The following is a 22,537-nucleotide window of genomic DNA, read 5'->3' on the forward strand; positions in this document are numbered from 1 at the left end:
AAGTTTGTGGCTCGCTCATGACATGGAGGGTCCACATGTAGATCCTGACTGCCCATCCAAGGGGACACACACCTCAAAGGACAAGGCATTGACCACATAGTTACACGGGACTTCCTTGGGCCATCTTCATAAAATACTTGCCATCACAAAGGAACTTCTTTTGCTCAGTGGAGAGCTCACACAGGGAGATAGGATGCCTGGACTCTGCTCTGTTTCTCAGATATTTATTTGCACAGATCAGAACATGATCAGTAGAAGAGATGGCACAAAACAGCACCCACAGGCACTGTTGTTCAGGGCTGGCTCTCCAGGCCTTGTCCTCTGGGGCTCTTTCCCACCATACAGAACATAAGGGGCAGCTATCCAGACCACTGGCTTGAGAGGCCTGAACTGCAGATTCACAATCACCTCAAAGAGGAGAGGGAACTGAATCCCCTGATTTAATTAATTATAAAAATAAACCACTGCCATCTCCTCTGGCAGTGTTATGAACATAGGTCTGAATTCTTCCCTTTCTCCAGCCAAAGTGATCAAATTCAGAACAGATTCACTGACCAGTTACCCAACAACTGAAGCTGTATTTGGAAGGCATGTTTACTGCTTTATGTAAGCCAGTCTGTCATACAGCAGACCACAGCATTCTTGCTGCTCCTCCTCCCCCCTCCCAGAGCGCTGGCTGAGAAGCTGGCTCGCCTTCCCCCCCCCCCCCCCCCCAGTTAGATTAAAACAGATGGCAGAGGGACATGAAATAAAGAGCAAACACAAATGAGTGACTAATTTTCCAAAAGGAGGCAAAAAAAAAAAAATCTCAACTTCAACACTAGAAGCAGCAAGGAATGCATAATTACTTTCTGAACATCATTCTTCCATATAAGCAAATGCAGCAGTTGCTACAGATATGATGACAATAAGCAGGGGAGGTATCCTCCAGGCAAGCTTGACAAGCTGCAGAGGGCTACACTGCAGTCCAACAGATGTAACTAGAGAACATGGTGAATTCATAAAGGAGCACATCGCAGACCAACCCCACCTGTGTAGCAACCCTGCTTCGCAGGTGGGTTTTGCTGAGTGCTCTGCTCACAGTTACCTGGCTGACTTTAAGGCTAGCTCTAGTGGTACATCTCCAGGAGCTGCCAGCAACACCTTTGAACTGTGGGGCGGAAAGGAGCCACCCCTGTGCGATAGAGGTGCGAGAATCTCCATTACGTGGGGTTGTTATGTTGGGGCTTGAAGAGTCTTTTGTTGCAGACTGGAAAACGTGGAGCGCCTGGAAATGCTTGTGAAGTAACGAAGCAAGGAGCGCAGCCGTCTGGAGGGAGATGTGCCAAAGGAGTCACAGCCATCACTTTGCAATTTATACATCCTCGATAAGAAACATGAAGGTGAGTTAATTACATCAGGGAAGGAAGACAGGAGCTATCTCAGTGCTTCACTCTGCCTTTTTACCAGAGATTACTGCCTTCATTTGGGTCCTGAGGGAGTCAGTGCTTGCACCTCTCCTACAGCACTCGGCAGTACAGGGCAAGCTCATCTTCCCTGGCAGCCTGTGCAAGCCCTCAGATGTTGCACTTCAACTGCTTCAGTGGAAGCACAAGCTCCCCCCCAGCCACTGATTCTGCACCAAGGGCAAATATATGACAGAGCAGACACCTGGGGTGGTATCTTTTGGGGTTAAAGCTGTCAGAATTTGTGTGTCATCTTCACCATTTAGGATTATTTCTGTTGGCTGAAAGAATTTAAAGGGCTGTCCGGAAAACTAGAAACAAGCCTCTTCTTTGTTTTGCCTGGCACAAAACATACTGCAGTGTTTCATTTTGCAAACACTAGGACTCTTAGACTGGTAACATGAATAAGAAAAACATCTAATGAAGGTTTACTGTACAACTTCTGTACCTTGAATTCAAGGCACAGAAATGGACTTTTCTTTGCCACTCTGTAACAAAGCAGAGTTCCTGTGCTCAGGCAAGAATGGATTTGTGAATCTCTAGCTGGAGGCACAGTATTCTCCAGGACTCTCAAATTTGTTTCCTTCATGTGTTATATTGACATTCAGGGCATGCTGCAAAGACTATCTGCTTACCCGTGCTTCTCCTGACGGGGTGCTTGGAAGACAGAATTCTGTATTATCTTTAATTGATAATAGTTCAACGGATTTATCTGTGATTTTGTAGTTTTGGTCTGTGTTTCTAGAAATGGGTCTGCTGTGACCTTGTACAGGTGGTAATGGTAAATAATTACAGTAAAAAGTTTCAAGCAGCAAAACCTAAACACCTTTAGGATTATTCATCCATTTGAGGTCCAGATATACTCAGTTCCATGGGCTGAGACAGTGCCACCCAAAACAGAGAAACCCAAGCACTACTTAAGCATGCACCTGTGACTGCTGACAGATGAAGATCTGGAAGGAAGGGGTTCCACTCTACCTCCTAATTAAGAAGCAGATATAGCTCTTAAAAGAGAAAAAAGTTAAGAAAGTAAGTTGTAAGCCATTTTAGAAGATCTGGCAATGCACCAAGATTTGAAAGCTTCAAAATTATGGCTTAGAAGGAAGAGGCACATCTACATGAAACATGCAGAAATGCAGACAGCATAGGGCCACCTTGTGATTTCTGCTTCTCACTTCAAATTGCTGACGGACATTTACTGTGTGTTCCAGGGATGGCATCGGCTGCCTTTGCTTGGCTAGTACCTCTCTTGTAAATGGAGTAGTCATCCCTGCCTTGTACCAGGAGATGCACTGTAGCTTCAGGAGCCTTGGAAAGAATTACTGGGAGGAAAGAATTTAAGGACAGGACATCTAAGAGTCAAATGAAAGTGCTCCTCTTCTCTTTCTCACTTGTTGGGACTCTAGGGCTTGGGCTCAGCAAAATACATATTCCCCCATGAGATCTGGTAGGAGTTCACCCTCTTTATACAGATTCATTTACTACAGAAGGGTGTTAGTTCCTTCTACTCATATATAATGTATTGGGTCACTACTAACCTACCTGTCATTAGCACATCACTTGATCGGTATCTAGAGACAGTGACAGCCACATTGGGAAAGATTTTTACGAGCTCATAAATACTGTTTTTCAGAAGCAATTTTAGCTCCCACGCAATGCTGGTACTTATGACTACCTTACCCTTCTATGATTATTTTAGTCTTATCTCTGTAAGTATCTGGCTAACCTGCACAGGAGGTGGTTGTAAAAGCAGGATAGCTGAAAAGAGGCATAGGGTCTTCCCTTTGTCAGGAAGTTTGTAGGATCAGTTTCCACAGGAGCAAGAAGGCAATGCCTAACTGGCTTATGGATCAGTTTGGCCAAAAAAGCCAGGAATTCTGCTAACAGGTGAAACACTTCATCATTGCAAGGCCAGTTGGAGCCTGTTTGAATGGGAGAGATGATCAGGATTGTTCTCTATTACCTGCTTAATTTTGCATTTACTTAATGGCACATAAGGAACCAAGAGGACAATCTGGCAGTGCAAAGACTGTCGTTGTCTGTAACATTTTAAATACCCATAGTTCAATCAGATGCTCATTTTGCTTTTCTGAGCTCTGCTTTTGTTTTTGATGGTGTTTTAAACCAAAGACACATTTTGCTAAGGAATCCCCATGGACAAAAGAACAAGCAAACACCCTCCAGTACACCCAGAAAACTTGTATTCAAAAGTAGCAGTCAAACTGTAATTGGCAAGTTTTCTCCCTGACAGTGCTTAAAGCATTTTAAAACAAATCAGACACCAAAAAAAAACCCAACAACAACAACAACAACAACAAACAGTAGCTGGAAACTTCTAACAGTTCAGTCTAAATTTATGACCCAAAACATGGGTCATGACGCCTTTCCCAAAGGCATCCCCAGCCATGTTTACCTAGGAACCAGTGTTTTCTATTCCTTCCCAGGTTTGCTCAAAGGCAGAGGAGTGCTGTTTTCTAAACCTACAAGGACAGACCGATGCTGCTAAACAAGAGCAATCACTTTTGTTGCTATCCTGTAAAGCTCAGATATAAGCAAGCATTTATGGGTTTAATAACAACACTCACACATGTAGCTACAAAACTGAGAAGCACCAGCAACACTCCTTTTTCTTTGAGTTGCCAGTGGGCAAATTCAACATTTATTTTTGTGATAAGGCACTATATACATTTTATCCCATGCCTTCTAAACAAGATTAGACAGATGATATACATGCTTTATCACCAAGGAAGTACTTATATTCATATCACCTTAATATGCCATAACAGGGAGGGAAGAAAAAAAAAGATTCCTAAAAGTGTTTCTTCACAAATAGTAATATTAACATATACAAGGCTAACAGACACAATATCTCAGGTGAACAGCAATGAACATTGTTTACAAGGTGCTTGTTCAGCAATCAAAGGCTAATATTTTTCTGGGTCAACTAAAATACCGTACTTATACTTTAATAACAGTCATAGAATAATCTACTGTGTTAAGATCTGTAGTGAAGATAAAGTACAAAACATCATTTTCACCAATCTTAAATTCAGGAGACTATACATGCAAAATACAGAGCTGAAGCATCAAGTCTTTCAAAAGTCTTCCAACAATCGCTGCATATTGAAAAGGTAATAATAGATGACAACATTTCCAAGAGATACAACATTTCTGAGATACCAGTGATAAGCTGATTCTTCTTAGTCCTTTAAGAGGGGCACTGAATTGCCAGCTCCATAAAAGGGGCCTTCAAAACAGCTGGATTGTAAGAATTTCTTTGAAAATAGTTAACTGTCACTGCTGAACACATCCTATAATTGTTTAAATAGAGATTCCTCTTCAGTTCAGCATGACTGCAAGTTTGTTTTCATTCATCAAAGTAAATTCACTGCAGAGAAAAGGGCTCCAAGCCTTCCACGATTCCTTTTGAAGTCTTATGTCAGATATGTAGCCATGTGGAGATCACATCCATGCCCACATCACAGAGCAGAGGGATTATGCTTGCTCTATGAGGCCAGGGCTCAGAAGACTCTCACAGATAACATCAAAGTCTGAGCTGCAGTTATGCTAGTGTGCCTAGAGCACTTGGGGACACCATCTGAAATTAGATCTTCCCCACACTGAACGCATACAAGAGAGAACTCCTCCTGCTAAAGAGAAGATAACATAACTATGCAAAGTGGGGCAGCAGGAAAGCACTAGCGTAGCTATTTTACAGAGAGTGAACCAAATCACTTAAATTTACTCAAAAATTGACAAGGCAAGCCTACTACAGAGGGGTGCAGGCCCAGCTCTCCTGCATCCTAACCCAGTGCACTATCTGCAGGATCATCCTTTATACTCCTAAAAGTGGTTCAATTGCTTCCTTAGGACAGAAGCCAGTGATTAAACTGAATTCAACTTAGCAAGAAGAAATCCAGAATTAGTTCATCCTGGAGCAATCTAAAGAGAAAGAAGCAACAGATGCTGCCAGTCTTAAATGCTGCCAGCCTTTCAACTTCTCATATTTATAAAACATATTTATAAAAAGTCTTTTAGCTAATGATCACCCCAACAAGCTTGCACAAATCACAGCCACAGTTAGCAGAGGCTCCTCATCCTACTTGGACAGGAAAGCCTCCAAACATTGTGGCTTGCAGTCCCACACAGCACAGGCACAGGATGGCTCTGTAACCTCAGAGTGAGCCACCACTTTGGAGGGCAAATCTTGTTGCAGGGCTGCTGCCTCCCTTAGATGGAGCCACAATTCTTGGTCTGCCCAGCACCCCTGGGGGATCAGCCCGGACACCTGCTGCTGGGGCTCTGAAGGACACCACATTCAATGGCAGAGGATTTTAACACTCCACATAAAACAGAAGGGTGTATTTCCAGAAGCGTATCATTAAAGAACAAGTTATGTGCCAAGAACAGGAGACCCCAGCACAATGTCTAATAGTAGTACACTGAAGACTTGCTGCGGTAGTCTTCAGTACTGCTGCATTTCTGTGCTATCGGCCTTTATGAAATCAGACCATACAGGCTCATACTCTTTAGACCATACAGAGAAGTATAATCACTGCATGTGGCAAGTAAGCCCACTGCATTGCTCCGCTTCTATAAAGAGCTTCCAAGTCATTGCAGTACTAAGGAAACCCACTTATTCCTACACGCTAGCTCTGTGAACTTACCAATACCATCTTCCTTACTCCATGGGCTCAAACTGAATAGTCTTTCAAAAGCTATTAATCAGATTTCATTATCTCTAAATTGCTTTTCATTTGCTCGCAATTAAACACTAATATCCAAAGAGCAGGAATTTATAAGTTAATCAACTTCAGTGACTCTCAAATATGACCAGTTGTTGAATATCATCAAACTATGAGTTTCTCCCATGAACTGTTTTTTCCATGTATTTATAGAAGCTCAAAAATGAAGATTTGTTTAGCAGGGGTTGAACATTCACCAGATAATACTATAGGTGCCTGTTCCTTCTCTGGAAGGCAGCTAGCTACAGACAAAAATATCTGCAACCTAGCAATTACTATGGATTCAGAAGGTTTTAAGGTGACGCTGACGTGCTGAAAGAACTATTTTTATGCTAGTGTGAAGTATACTGTAAGTTTAGAGAGGGACAAAGAGAAAGACAAACAGCACATGCATGCTGTAATCTGCTCATATATAAGACAAAATTCCGCTCAGTGACTGTAAATTTCACTGAGTAAAATGTATTTTCTTTCCTTGTCCTTCCATGCAATTAAATGTTAACCAAGCAGTGCTAAAAACATTATATTTTTGAATAGCCCAATAACATATTAACCATTGCCCAGGTTTGGAGGGGGGGAGGGGAATCACACTGAATTAGTGAACTGGGGTTGAGGTGGCATACAGCATATAAGCATTTTTTTCAGCCACTCCAGCACAATACAAAAAAGCTTTAATGATGTTAATGAGACCTTCTTTTTTCTAAAAAAAAGGTATTCATTTATTTCCCTACATGTGGCATCCAATGCAACACAAGTGCAGTCCACTTCATTCCAGAACTGGTCAAAGAAACCCCCCTCTTAGGGGTTCTTCTTGTAAATCTTACACACAAGAAATTGCCAGTCAAAAATCTCAAGAGGCTGAAATCTGATAATTCTCAGTGTGAGAGAGTTACAAGCTCTGGTCTAAGAAACAGGAAACTTGCACTTCGGTTACAGTCTGTAGAGATCTTAGAAACCCTCTTTGATATGAAAGTAGGTGGAATTGTACATCTCCAGAACATAACTGAGAATTCATTTCATCATACCATTTAAGTATATTCCTGCTTTCTGTAGGGCCAAAGAGGAGTTGCACTGTTTCTGTAGAGACTGGCATCAGCAGTACAACTAGCATTCAAGTCCTGTGCAGTTTTCTACAGCAGCAACCACAGAATAGCAGAACTTGAGAAGAAGCGATGTTCTCAAACATCTCATCTATATGTGATATTTCAGTTAGACAATAAGCCAACCATTTGAAGCTTTAAAATATATTCAGCTGTGTCATTTTAGAGCCATGTAAGAGGAGGCTCTCAAATTAAGCTTTCAATACAAAACTGTTTCATCTCCTGTTTGTACTGCAATTTTTCCACTTTCATTTTTTTCCTGAAAACCATGTCTCAGTTTAGAAAACTCATGCTTATCTATACACAAACAGGGATGCACTCACATACTGACAGGGAAAAAGGACTAGAGAAAAGCAGCACTACACCAACTTCCTGTAGATTAAAACTTTTTAAAAGCATTTACACTGCTTAGCAGAGTTAATAGGACCAGCCTAAAAGCAGTATTGGTACTTACGTTAGAAAGAGACTATGTTAAGCAGCTTCAAGAAGCAACCATAATCTACTCAGAGTAAGCTGTAAGAAGGAGGGCTCGGTCCATGCCATGGAGCAAACCCAGGGGCCACGCTGATGCTGCTGCCCTGGTTGAGGAGCAGGGCTGCCTCCCCCTCGCCACCACTGCACAGCACCCCACAGGGCTACACCACCTCAGGCGCCACTGCACCTTGCTCTTCTCTGCCACGCAAACGTACCCATCCCATCAGCACGACCAAGGAGAAAGAGAAGACTTCTATTCTGGAGGCAGAACACCTCACACAGAGTTGGCCAGGAAAATCTTTGCTTGGAGCCAGAGTTGTTGCTGATGATAAATCTGAGGTTCCTGTAAGTTTGGGTCCATAGTCTTCTAGGATGACAATACTAAAGACTCCCTGGGGACAAAGGATGTGTTTTCTAAAGTGTTTTTATCTTTCCAACAGGTAACTTCCACAGATAAAGATCACCTTTAAAAGGGAACATGGATTTAATCAACTCGACTGAACAAAACAGTACATCAGAAGAACTATTCGAATGGGTGACATCCAAGATTCTCATTTCCATTACCCTGTCTGTGCTTGCACTAATGACAACAGCCATCAATTCTCTTGTGATGACTGCAATAATCGTGACAAGAAAGCTCCACCATCCCGCCAACTATTTAATCTGCTCTCTTGCAGTGACCGATTTCCTTGTGGCAGTCCTAGTGATGCCCTTCAGCATTGTCTACATTGTAAAGGAGACCTGGATCATGGGGCAAGTGGTGTGCGACATTTGGCTGAGCGTGGACATTACCTGCTGCACATGTTCCATCTTGCATCTTTCTGCCATTGCTTTGGATCGGTACAGAGCAATCACGGATGCTGTGGAATATGCCAGGAAAAGGACACCTAAGCATGCTGGCATCATGATTGCAGTGGTATGGATCATATCCATTTTTATTTCCATGCCGCCTTTGTTTTGGCGGCACCAGACAACCAGCAGGGATGATGAATGCATTATCAAACACGATCACATTGTTTTTACCATTTACTCTACATTTGGCGCCTTCTACATCCCACTGGCCTTGATTTTGATTCTTTATTACAAGATATACAAGGCAGCAAAGACATTTCACAGAAGGAGCGTCAGTCGGATCGTAAGGGATGAGGTAAATGGACAAGTCCTTTTGGAGGCAGGTGAAAGAAGCACCAAACTTACTTCAATGTCCACCACGGTAGAGAAGACATCAGATCCTCTGATGGACTGTGATAAAATCAATATCACCCTACGAAGCCCCAGGTCTGAGTCTAAGCAAGAGAAGTCCTGGAAAAAACAGAGAATCTCTAGCACAAGAGAGCGAAAGGCAGCAACTACTCTGGGTTTGATCTTGGGGGCATTTGTGATCTGCTGGCTCCCTTTTTTTGTAAAAGAAGTAGTTGTTAATACCTGTGAAAGATGTCACATCTCAGAAGACATGTCTAATTTCCTAGCATGGCTGGGATATATCAATTCCCTTATTAACCCTCTAATCTACACAATCTTTAATGAAGATTTCAAGAAAGCCTTTCAGAAGCTTGTGCGGTGTAGGCAATATCTTTAAGAGTTTTTGTTCATATAAGGAGAACATACCTGTTTTTTTTTTAAACCTGTGTAAATTTATATGACTGAGATGACATTTGTTGTATTTAAGGAAAAGCACCAAGACTCTGCATCTACATTATGACTCTTAACTTTTGTATCAGTAGTACTGAGAGCATAAATTGCCTAAGGTTTAAAGAAATGGATCATCTGGGATCAGTTTTGCTCTGGAAAAGGAGGTAGTGTATATTCGTTGTGGCCCTGATCCAGCTGGGATTCGCACAGCTGCTTAGCTTAAACCACACATGTATTTCCTTAAACATGAAAGAAATACTTGCACATTTGAAGTTTTGCAGAGTGTTAGTCCTCACAGAGTCAGAGCCTAAAAAGTAAGAAGCTCAGTGCTGAACTGGTCTTTAGACAGAACAAAGAAACAAAAAACAAGCAATCTTAGTCACCAATGAAGTTCTAAGTAAAATCTCACACGTGCTTTGATCCCTATAACAAATCAGATGGATAGAAAATACACCTTTGAATTAAGACTCCATTTTATCACTTAGGCACAGGCCTGCACCACAGAGCCAAGCCATCCCCATTCAAGGGAAGAAGCTTTGAAGGTATCTAGTATCACCGTCTGTCAATGAGCTGAGTGCAGCCACAGCTCTGCCTTCTCCACAGACACCTGCTCCCGTAGAGGAAGTCATCACTGCTGGATGCCCTTGCAGACCAGCAGCAGGCCAGGCACTCAGGGGGTTGCAGGTTTCGTAGACAGCCAGCGTCCTGTGCCCTCTGCCATTGCACACCCAGGGCGGACACGGATGTAGCCCCAAGGAAAACGGCCATACAGCTGGAACACCTCATGTGGTTTGGATGCATGTAGTGCCTGGTTCTCCAAGGCGCTATCTCAGCAGGGACATGACTCTAGCTTGCCAGAGCAGCTGGTCCACATCAGTCTTTTCTCTACTTTCTCAAGTGCTAGGGCTGTGCACCCTCTTTCCAATCACATGAGAAAGCAAAGACTGACCATGACACTGGCAGCTTGGGTCCCCTGAAAAGGCCCTGCAGCAGCTTCTCCCGTAAGGGCAGAGGGAGTGATCTCAGTCTGCAGTATATACCTGGGGAGGGGATCCTGTGGGATGTGCACTGACTGGCACCTCCAAAACTTCCCCCAGAGCTTCTAGTCCCCATTGTCAATACCAGCAGACCTGAAAGGACCTTGTACCCCCTACTGCCATCCCTAGACAGCTGGTTTGGTTAAAAACAGCCACAACAAACAAGTCCTTTTGAGGGCTGCCTGTAAGCCCCAGAGACAGCACCTTAGTTGATCTTGGTTTGCACACTCTAGATGACAAACCACAACACTAAGACATGGGGAAAACAGCCCTTGCCTCCAAACTAGCTGTGCCCATTTGCTAACATCTAAGGGTACTAACAGGCCCCTGGGTGTTTACCCCCTAGTGCAGATGAATAACTAAGAGCCACAACAGAACCCAGGGACATAATGTTTAAGGAAATTAATACTTTGCATGAGGGTTTTGCACTTTACAGGATAAATGGATTTAGGCTGTGTGTGTTTGCATTCATTGCCAGCCATTCAGTGCTGTCTAACGGGCATAAGGACTCGGGGTCCTTATCAGAGCTACAAACTCCACTGTCAGCAGCAGCAGTCTCCTGCAAAGAGGCTCTTATTTGGCATATGGGCTGGCAGCTTAAGGACAGCACAAGGAAGCTGAGATGTCAGACAACTATACACACCCTTAGTTTGGGGAAGCTATTGCTGGTCTTTGCTGTTTTTCTTCCAGAAGACTTTCAGCATTTTGTATTAGACAAGAAAATCCAGAAAGAAGTTCTCTCCACATCTCTCTCCCCTGTACTCCAAGCTCTGGAGTTTAATAATTTTTGTATTAGTTACCACTAATTACCAGCTGACAAAACAGCTATCAGAGGCAAGATGATGGGATTTGAGACTTGATATATTTAATTAATTTGCTTCTGCCACTTGAAACTTACTGTATTCTGCTTTCACATCAAGATCCAAATAAGATATTACTCAAGAGTACTAGAAACTGTGCATTTGCTTTACTGTTGATTTTAACCCATCCACAGATATAACGGAAAGCTTACTTGTCATGCAGTGTACCTCTAGCTGAGCAGTAACACAGCTAAATTTTGAAGATAGTAGGATGCAGCAGAATGGAATTCAGCTTATGCTCAGTGTAACCTAAAGCACTTTACTACCATTGCAGAGTACAGCCTCTGCAACTCCCATGACTTCAGCAATGGCAGTACTATGCTGAAAGAAAATAATTACTTTAAACATCAGCAGGGCTCTACTTTCTTCAGAAAGAGCCATGGAATCCAGCTTTCTAACAGGACAGATTAGCAGAAGGCAGCAAAGAAAACCCCACTGAAACATTTCAGATGGAAGATCTCTCTTTCCCATATGCTTCCCAAATACCGACACATAAAATTGGATATCTATGGGAAAATTGGATATCTAGTGGCAGAACTTTCTCTCTCCCACTTTTCCCTTTATGATTGCTGAAGGGCAGAGTATGCTGCTTTTCGTCTTACATGTAAGAAGTTTGACAATACCTTGTGAAAGCAAGTTGGAAGAAAAAATAGGGGTTGCTTTTGAGGAGAAAACATGCTCACAATACTCATATTTAAATAATAATGGATTCAGCTCAAAGAATGAAATGATATGTAGATAAACAGAAAATAGCTGTCATTTATGCACTGTTAACAGTATTATACTCTGAATCTAATTAAGCTGCTAAATATTTCTCAAGATGCAGGGTTGTTTCTTTTGTATCCTTTTCACTGAGCTGTGTCTGCTCATCCTTCAACACCCCAGTGGTGGAAGACGCAACTACAAAATCCAAGCTAACAAGCAGATAGTTATCCTATTAAAAGCACTTGCAGGTTATGGACCATGATTTCTTGGTGTCTGATTGCATCTCATCACTCGTTCTCTAATAGGATTCACTGTGCCAAACACTTTACCACATGTCCCCACACAATATCATTTCATCTCTAGTATTTATATCATGCATGTGATGTGTTGGAGAAACCTTGATTTCCCCTTTCAATTGCATAAGGGCTAAGATTTCTGCCGGCTGCGCTTTCCCCTCCACACAAAGTACACAGACACCCACTGGGGCAACTCACTGTTAAAAGCTTATCACTGAATTCAAGGACTAAGAGAGAGACTGCAAGATTTTATGCATGAGAGAGGTTTTTCACAAGTAATTCTTTGCCCATTCGGAGCTCATTCTCAGCAAACAGAAAAGATTATGTCCATTTCCTGACTCTACTTAACACAAGAACGTGTGTGTGTGCATTTGGGGAGGAGGGTTTATAACCTTTGCTTTGCTTTGCTCAAGGCTGCCTGGATCCCTATTTCTACTGCAGCTGTCCTTCAGGTTGCTGTTTTCAGCCCACCCACCCATTAATTTAGATTTAACATCTAGAGAACTGGATTTAGAGCAGCTGACCTGCTCCCTCTTCAGCTTTTACAGAAAATGACTCCTGAAGCAGCTATGAACACTATATCTAATTCAGGTCGATGCTTTTTGCTGACAGCAGGCGGTGAAATACACCTTAATTTTCCTTCCTCTGTTCTTTGCCTTTCCTTCCTGCCAGGTATTTTAGTGATGTCCTTTCCTCTTGAGGACAGCACATCCCTATAAAGGACATGAGGGTCTGAATATACTTTTGTTTTGGTGATGCAGTCACACTTGCTAATGCATGACTCTACCACCCAGAAACACCCACCTCCACCAAATGTGCTTTTGGCAGTCACTGTCTTCAGCTGGTGCCTAATTATTCCTGGTGCCAGATAGATACACAGAAATAATTGCGTCAAATTATTTTCTCCAGTAGTTACAAACTCAGCACATTATTTCTAGGCAAGTATGCATTACTATTTGGCCTTTGCATTTCAGTTTTGCAGAAGGGACATAGCAAATAGCTACTGCAGCTATTGGAAAGAAGGGGTTTTTTTGTTTTTTTTTTTTAACTCTACACATCAAAGAGTAAATGATGCAAGAAAAACATGAAGAGAACCTCACAGCAGCCTTGTAAGGATTAAGCATAAACATAACACTCTTACCCTGGCCCATCTAGAAACGAGAGTTGTGCCAGTGCAGGAACAACTGTTCTCAAGTTGACAGCTAATGGGTCAGCAGTCACCCACTGGTCACAGCAGTCACCCACAAGCACTCCAGCCCCCGAGCAGTGAATGGCACTAGCTGGTGTCTCAGGTATTCCTCTTCTGAAAAGTGCTGCTATGCTACAGGCACAGTACTTGCAGTATTAGAACTGCTAAAAATATCAAGAACATAATGATATCTCCTCCCCTGCAAAATCCTGAAATGAATTCAACAGATTTTATTTTCTTAAAAAAGGACTTTTCATGTGTGTTCTGGGGAGCCTACTACTCACCTGGGTCAGATTTTCTAATTTTTCTCCTCAATCGGGAAGACTAAACTTTTAAAAGCAACAAACTCTTTTTTGATCTAGGCTTTCTAGACATCCTATAGTAACTCAAGAGGTGAAAACCTTTATGATACACAATTTGGCTAAGAAGAAAGGTTGCAGAGAATAAAACAGGCAGAAATCAGCAGCACTGGCATGAACAGTCAAGTTTACTGATTCATTTCAAAGCAGTCTTTCTGAGGTCAAATCCTTAGCTCATAACAGACAGCAATAACTGAAGGGAACCTTATACCCTCAGGAACTTATTAAGGCTGGAGTTTCCTAGAGCCTATTTCATGTTCAAATGAGTTACTGTTTAACTATGAACTTTGCCACTCAGGAAAATTTCAGAGGGAAATATTTTCATGTAAGAAAAAAATACTGTGCTTGATTAGTCAAACTACTTAGTACAACTATATATTAAAAATCTTGGTCAAGACAGAATAAAAAGTCAAAGAAGATGTGTATTGAGTAGTGTTATTTTTCATCCACTAGGAATCCAAACCAATTGTATCCATACTTTAGGGCACATAAAGTTAAACTACAGTTTTGAAGGTAAGAATTGTTACATAACAGATGAGCAGCATTAGTAGAATTTGTTTCTCTTTCCACTTTAAAACAAGATAGCTTCTGTACAAGCCGAATAATTTGTTTCTTTTCCTAAATTAAACTTTTTCCATTCTTCCCATACAGTCATTGATTTGAAACTCAACACAGTTTTTTTTACTATTTGGGTTTAAAGAAGAAAAACATGTTTAATGCCACAAAAAGCACTAACTGCTAAGATAAAGCTAGACGAGCTATTAAGCTTCTTGCTTTCAGTTTAGATCACGACTGGTAGTAGACGTTTAACGCAATAGCTAGCTCTCTGTTGGCAGCACTCCAAGATGCAAGAGCTGTGTCTAATTTGTATGACAGCAAGCATCTGCTGAGCAACTCACTTTTGAATAAGCATGGTTTCCCTTATTTCGCAGTACAGAGCTGCATAAAATAGTCGCAGCCACGAGATAAGAAATCAACCAGTCTTAGTTGCACTCCAGTTTTTTCTAAACTACCAGTCACTAGAAGATACCTGCTCCACAAACACATACAGTCAATCAGCAGGAGCAAAGCTGTGTCTCTACCCACAGCAAAAACAACCAAAAGCTTTCACATCCATCTTGTTTCTTGGAGGTAACTAGGAACTTGCTTGGGACCAGGTGGGCTCAGAACAGATCAGCACCCGATCAGGTGCAAGAAGAGATCCCTTCAAGGAGAATACCACCAGCAGCAAGCTTAGTCAGCTCTACTTAGCAACCAAATGAAGTGCGGTCCAGCATCTGGCCTATCTTCCCTGGCAAGGAAAGTCTGGTAAGATATTATCAGTTCCTTAATATCAGTTCCTGCAGCTTATTTTCTATCCTAATTAAGCTGGACTCTTCCAGCCCTTCTGGCACGATTAACAAGACAGTGCAGAATTTGCTCAACAGCTCTATGCTGGCAAGTGCAGGGTTCACATGCTCTGTCATGACACCCCTCAGCTCTGAAGTTTGAGGACAGCCTTTAGCTTGTGGAAGTGCAAAGAAACAGGAATTAAATGGTAAAAATTCAAATTAAGGGCTTTCAGGTTGTGGCTTTCTCTTCCACACCTACTTTGACAGCAAGTATGCTCTGGTCATTTAGAACCCAAACCACTTTTCCAAGCAAGATATATCTATAACAGATAAGCATGACCTTATTTTTTATACACTAGCCTACCATTGGACTCAGTTTCTAAACTCATTGACGGCCTTTTGCATTTTGACAAAATTCTCCCATTTTGTTTTCAAGGCATAGAAGAAATATTAACTGGCTAATTGTCTGAAGGCAAGTAGGCCTTTTCTCTGTTTTACAGGCAGAAAACCAGAAGTCCAGGGAAGCAAGTACCCAAGACCTGGGTGAGGTCCTGGGGTGCCATTCAGCACACTAAACGAGAAGGGAACAAAGAGTGTTTTCAAAGCTGGTGCTAGGCCATACCAATGTTATGCAAGTAGTCTGTGGTTCAAGCGCTGCTACCAAAATTGCACTTTCAAAGGCAAGCACCAGCATTTAGCCCCTTTTCCTGATGCTCAGGAACTTGGGAGACATGGCCACAGAGAAGTTAGAGGAAGCTTAGCTCCGCAACATTCACCTTCACTGACTGCTTTTTTGCATCTGTAATTATAAAACCAATTACAGCACAGTTGTTCCTACAAATATTGCAGAGATTCAGCAAGGCTTTACAAAGTCAGACATACAGACAGAGAGGAAGAGTTAGGGCAAAAAAAACCAGAGATAGCTAGAAAGGGTGGGGGAATCACATATTGGAGTCTGAGGAAGAAAAGGAGAGCTCTGCAAGGAGGCTACAAAGTGAGGCAAATCAGAGAAGGGGACACAGGAGGAGAACAGGAAGAGACAAAAGTTCAACAGTTTTCTCCTAAGAGTGGTAGGGAGCCTTGAAACCATCTTGCTTGAGCTCATCACAGCTCAGATCAGACTAACAGAGGTGCAAGCTCACTTTGAAGCTGCCTGGCACCTCCCAGGAGCTGAGCACAGAGACAGAGAGCAGGATGTTTTGCTGTCTCTGTCCCATACAGGGTCAGCACAGTGCTCTACGTCTGTGCGCACAGGATCCTTCTGTTAGACCAGTGTGATGATGTTCGTCAACACCAGGCATGCACAGCCAGGAGGACTGAGGATTTGCAAGTACGGCATTTTAAAGGCTACAAAAAGCAGGGAAAACTTTTGAGTAGTATTGATGGACATATTTAAAGTCTTTTAAGGGAGACTTCCTCTTGCTTTAGACATGGCCTAGGATATGTGCTCAGGTCTCTCTACATTTCACAAATACAAGTTGTGCAAAGTCTGACCACTACCATGTTTCCTGCTTCTCCTTGCTAAATACCTTGGTGTGTGTCAAGCCTCCCCCACCACCCTAGCCTTCACCTATGTCTGCAGCTCACCAAATGTGGAGTTAAGCATTTTATAACCATTTCACTCCACTGCTCCTCTTTTTTCTTTGACTGGAGAATAGCAAAAAGCAATAGAAACATGCTGCAAGCTCTAAACCTACAAACAAGACAGAAAAATAAAATGAAGCAGTTTAGATTCAACAGAAGATAAATCAAGTGACACTTCTCTGAACCATCCTTTCTACTCACCCCGCTCCACGGTCTGACTGTTCTTACTCACAACACAATGCACACCATGCATGAAGTATAAGAGCTACTTTCAGCAGAAGGTTTGACTTGATTTATTTTGTATAACTGGACAAAAGAGCTCATTTAAAGATCCTTTAGGGGGCTAAGGAAGGCTATGAAGTGGTACCTGTTCTGCCTTCTCTTATCCTTTGCTGTACAAGGGAACTGATGGAGGACAGACACATTACAGACTAATGTGCAGACAAGAAAACAGAGCACAGATGAAAGAACTGCCTGAGAGAAAGAGAAAAGCCGGAGCAGCAAAGCAGGCTTTCACTGAGGGCAGGAGTCAGCCCCCATTCCTCCTGTGGAGCACTTCCTTTCCAAAATAAACCCAGACCCAAAGCCTTACCACTAATGTGAACACAGGGCCATTTGCACCAGGCCATCACCAACTGTTGAAAAGCAGCCAAAGGGTATACTGGGAGATTCACCGCACAGTCCAAAACAGAAAGCAGGTACAGGCTACATAGCAGGGTGCATTAGGAGGCTCTGGCATACTGCTGAAGGTGGGAAATTCTCAAAGGGCAGAGTAGATTCACCTCAGCAGCTGAATGCTTCATGAAGCATGCAACAGGGAGCCCAAACCTGCACCACACAGGATTTCCAGCTGCAACGTCCACATGGGCACAAACACAAAGCTGTGTTTCTCAGTGCAGTAACGCTCCTGCAAGCCTGGGGGGGAACAAAGGAGAGCAAATCTAGAGCCCAAATCTGACAGGCAGGAAGGCAGCTTATTCACCTTCTTGAGGAGCACCTGGGTTCTGACAAGTCTGAGCCATTGTGAAGTCCAAGCTACAGTACATTTATTAAACAGATTTTGAAAATAAAAATCAATGTATCTGAGGTCTAGAAATCACATATTGCACAAACAAGGGATTTTGAAAGTACATGGGAGAAACAGGAGACAATTTTTAAATTGTTCTAATCATTCCAGGCCGTTCATGCCTAAGGAGACTTGCTGCAATGTCAGAATTATGGTCGTTGCCTGAGCACCAGATATTGGACCCATACTTCAGACTAGTTCATGCGTCTACAACGAGAGAGACCATGCGGAAAATAACTCCCTTTTCTCTGCACTGAGGTCTCACAGGCAGGTAGCTCTGCTGATTATAACTGCCATGTGGGATGGGTTGGGAGAGGGATTACAAAACCAGCTCACGAACAAAGTCTTTTGAGGCAAAACTAACCTCTTAAACATCATTCCCATGAGTAACAGGGTTTCAGCACTGCTGCATGTATGTAAAACACTGTACACCATAGGAGTAAAAACCATATTGAGCAGACCCAGCTGTGTAAGTGCTCCACAGCCGTACAGGATGCTGCACAAACAGCAACAGCCCCCTCCTCCCTCCCACACCCCAAGACACAAGGGCTGTTGTCCATCTGCCCAGGGTGGCCAGCCCAGGGCTCCAGTGCTGCCCAGCCATGTTTGCCAGCCTGGCGGTTCCCCCAGCAGCTCCAGGCACTGCTGTGGGACAGCAGCAGCGCTGAGATGAGGACCAACGTGAAAATACCCCTTAGGGAGTCCTTAGGATCCTTGGCCAAGGCAACAGGGCAAGGGGTGTCATTCCTCATATGCTGAAACGGCTCGCAAAGCTGTTAACAGTGCCTCCAAAATGCAAATGGGAAAAACTGATTGAGCCCTTTCATCAATAAAATAAATGTCAGATCAGCCCCACAACACTTACAGCTTACAGCCCTCCCCAGCATGGCACCATGCTGTTTCCCTTCTTGCAGCTGCCCCTGGCACTGTCAGTATATTAAATGGCCCCATCTGCCCCCAGCTCCTTCCCCCTGAATAGCCAGGAGAACCAATGTACCAGGACCTAGGTCCCTGCTCACTAATAGCAGTTTGTATTCTGCCTCATTTGAACTATTTTCCTCCCATACCTCCCTTACAGTCCCAAAAGGAAAACTCTACCTGTGACAAAAACCCATCTCTCTGAAAAACCACTGATCTATCAATTACTCCATGAATTTCAGCATCATATGTGGTGCAGACCCTTTCCCGTGCTAGGCCCACCCTCTCCCCCACCATGGCCGTGGCAGTGACTGTGTGGGTGCACCCTTAGGTGAGGATTATTTCCTAGCAGCAATAAGGGTGGAAGAGCCTGAATAGGTGGGAAACCTTCAGCATGGCATCCCTCCCCTTCCCTGCGAGAAATAGTTGTTGTCAGCCGCACAGACCACATACTTCTGTCTACCTGCACTCCTGTTCATTAGGGCTTGGCTGTTAATGACCAGTGTCTAGTAATTTAGAGTCTTACTGTGACTAGTTACACACTGACACACACACACGCACAAAGAGTAGTTTCAGTCTAGGGTTGGTTAACATGGGCAGCAACATAAAGAGTCATTACTAGGAAAATAACCTATACACACAACTGGTTAAAAATAGAGACTGCATGAATGGGAGAAGGGAACAGAGCTGAAATATGGCTCTCCTTTGAGTTAATCTCACTTTTGCAGCAAGAGGCCTCTGGAACGACTGACCGCTAGAGGCCAAGCACTGGAGTTTTCCTAGGAAGGAGATGGAGACATGACATTTGGTCCCTCTCAGTGCTGCTTCAAGTTTGAAGTAATTTATTTCTATATAACATTTTCTTAGTTGAATGAAACTCTAAGTCATTTCAACTGAAGTTCACAAGTCTAAAGAGTTCAACAACTTTTCTGAGCAAAAGTAAAGTTTTCCCCTCCCAAGCAAAGGTCAAAAAAGACTGTCATTTGGAATGATATGCAAAAACTTCTACACAGCGTGAATATGTGGGGGGGGGGGGGGGAAGATCATCAGAGATCAGCTCCCCTGATAAATTCTGATAGTATAGATCTCAGTGGCAAGTTAAAAGTTTATAGGATAGCTTCTATAGAAGTTATTTCTTTCCCATGGTATGTTATTGTTTTTATTTCAGTTATTAAACTCTAAGGAGTCATTAGCAATACCAAGCACATACAAAATAAAAACTCAGCTCTCCATTTAAGAAAGTAATGGTATTAAGTATAATGACTACTTTTGATTCAACCTTGTTTGTGGTTACCAGACTAGAGACTTCATTCACAGTTGCTGTTCACCACTTTTTGCTATTGCACTGTGAAAAGTGACCAAAACCTCCTTGTTTCCAAAAGCTGTAACTCCTCTGATGTTGTACTGGTGTAAAGGACAATGCACAGTGGAAAGCTATGAAGAATCAGTCTCTAAAACTCTGTACTGTCCCAATAACTGGAATCTCACTCCAGGGAAGGAAAATGATTCATGCTTCATCGTAATTTGAGCCTCATTGCCTCCATATGAATTCTATTTTTAAATTCTACCAAGAGGGTCCTTGGGTTTGGTGGCATTCTGGGCAGCAGGTTATGAATCATCCAGGTTCATAGAGCAGTGAGCACATAAGACAAACACATTCACAGGAGTAGCAGCCCATGAGTTTGAAAGAGTTCGTGTTCCCTCGGTGCTGGCTTGCTGAGCTGCAGCTGGAGTACATGCTTCTGAGCTGATTTAAGAACGAATGGATGTATAGTTACAGCCCAGGAGGTGAGCTCCATCAATAAATATTGTCTATCTGTGCTGCCTGACACTCAGACAGCAACACACTCATGACATAGTTTTAGGGGGTTTATGACTGGTCTCAACAGTGGGGGAGACAGGTGGAGAAGAAGGATGGAAAGCAAAGAAAACAGATGCATTGAACTGCAGTAGCAACATGGAGACAGGGAGGAGGAAGTGTTGCAATGAACAGATCTCTCTGTTATGTTCCTCTCATGAGATCACACTGGGGAAGGGGAGAGAGAAATAAACTGAATAGTCTCCAATGTGACAGAGCCAGCACTTGAAGGAGGTCCTGGTTGGGGCTCACTAAGCCAGCTTTAAAAGAAAAGGATTATAATCATCCAAAAAAAAAAAAAAATCCCTGGGAGTGGATATAATATCAGTGCAAGCTGCAGATACTGAACAGAGAAGTTTTCAAGTCTCAACAGAGTTTCCTGGAACTCAGAAAAAGTAGAATAAGAAACAAGTATAGGCCACAAAAAAGGTATACATGAACAGAAAGCAGAAATGTCTCAAACCATCCTTCCCAGATTTAGAAGATATCAAATATGAGGGATAGATGGCCGAAGATCTTTTCTGAGCAAGAAGAGAATTCAGGAGCTGGAAAGACTCTTCCAAATTCCCTGACATTTTTCATGCCTAGGAATTTTCTCTCCTGCATTGCCTAATCATTGATTTATACCTGAGTGTTTGGGTTGGCCCTTGTTAGGTGTCCAGTTCCATTCTTGTTATTGGGAAAGTGAATCCAGAACTGCTTGTGCTTTCCACTTGCAGCTTGATTTTTTTTTTTTTTTTTTAATATAGGCAGCACGAGAGCCACTTGAGCTACTCTGCGAAGTGGAAAGAAAAGATGACATTTTTTCTGATTTGTGTGCTTCTGTCAACATCTCTTCCCCTTTTTTTCTGTCCCATATGTTCTCTTTCACTGCCATACAAATGAAAAGTCACCAGACATGGAAACTTCTTTCCTTTTCCAAGTTTTATTGAATTCTAAGGGGGAGAAAAATCAAATGAAAGATTACCTCAAATCTTTCATATGAAATGCGAGGCCAGTTAGAGTTATTTATGCTGCATTTCCAAGGGAATACACAGTGACAGTATGATCCCATCTCATTCCCTTCTGCTGCAGGATAGTATCGCTGTGAAGGAAGTAGGACTCAGGTACTTACAAATATTTAGACACCCAAAAGACAAGCTGGTTCTAAATAGCTGAGAATTCACCTTTTCAGTTGGTTTAGGGAGCTGTACAAACCGTACGATCAGATTCAGCAGGGTCATAAGGTGGTGCAAACCCCATTCTCCTCAGTAGTCTAGTAAAGTGTGGATAGGATTTTTGACAAAACAGCACTCTTCACTATGTTTAGCATCAGTTTGATGTTGCAGTGTCACAGGGACTCCTTCTACCTGCAACATTTCAACATATAATCAGCAAATACAATGTAAACTCCTTCCCCCTTTTTCCCTACCCCAATATATTTCTTTCTGTCACTACATGACATACCCAGACAAATGTTCTAGCACAGGAGGTCTCCTTGCTCAGACATATCTCTTGCACTTTCATTGCTGGCACAGGCAAGGAGACCAAATGATATCATCATCTCATTTTATATCTGTGATTTACCTAAATGCCATCTCCTATCTATCTATCAAAAGCCCTAAGACCAAGTAAGGTGAACTAGTGATCTAAGACAGGCAAGGGCAACAGCTTCTCCAGACCTGGGAAAAGGAAATGAAGACTCATGGTGAGCCAAACAGATGATCTGGCTTAGAGCACCCCCAAAAGGAGTGAAATCCAAAATCCAGCACTTAGCAAGAGCACCTTGCAAACAGACCTCCCTTTTTTCAGCCCAGCTTGGGTCCCCTTTGCCTGCAGCTGCAGAAGGATATTGCAGCAACACACCAGCTCTCAAGTCTGCAGGCCTGAGGCCACTGTGGGCAGTGGAAGACCAGCCCGTGCACACAGCTGGGGAAGCTGCCAGGTCTCATATCCCTATAA

General features: G+C 42.8%; 1 protein-coding gene across 1 annotated transcript; it reads left to right on the plus strand.

The window, feature by feature from the left end:
* Positions 1–1,329: 1,329 nt before the first annotated feature.
* On the plus strand, positions 1,330–12,250 carry HTR1F (5-hydroxytryptamine receptor 1F). The gene is made up of 2 exons (XM_013950033.2): positions 1,330–1,382; positions 8,202–12,250. The coding sequence occupies exon 2, from the start codon at positions 8,240–8,242 to the stop codon at positions 9,338–9,340; it is 1,101 nt and encodes a 366-aa protein (XP_013805487.1). The 5' UTR covers positions 1,330–1,382; positions 8,202–8,239; the 3' UTR covers positions 9,341–12,250.
* The last annotated feature ends 10,287 nt before the right edge of the window (positions 12,251–22,537 follow it).

The sequence above is a fragment of the Apteryx mantelli genome, chromosome 1, assembly GCF_036417845.1.
Source record: "Apteryx mantelli isolate bAptMan1 chromosome 1, bAptMan1.hap1, whole genome shotgun sequence".
NCBI classification, from domain to species: Eukaryota; Metazoa; Chordata; class Aves; order Apterygiformes; family Apterygidae; genus Apteryx; species Apteryx mantelli.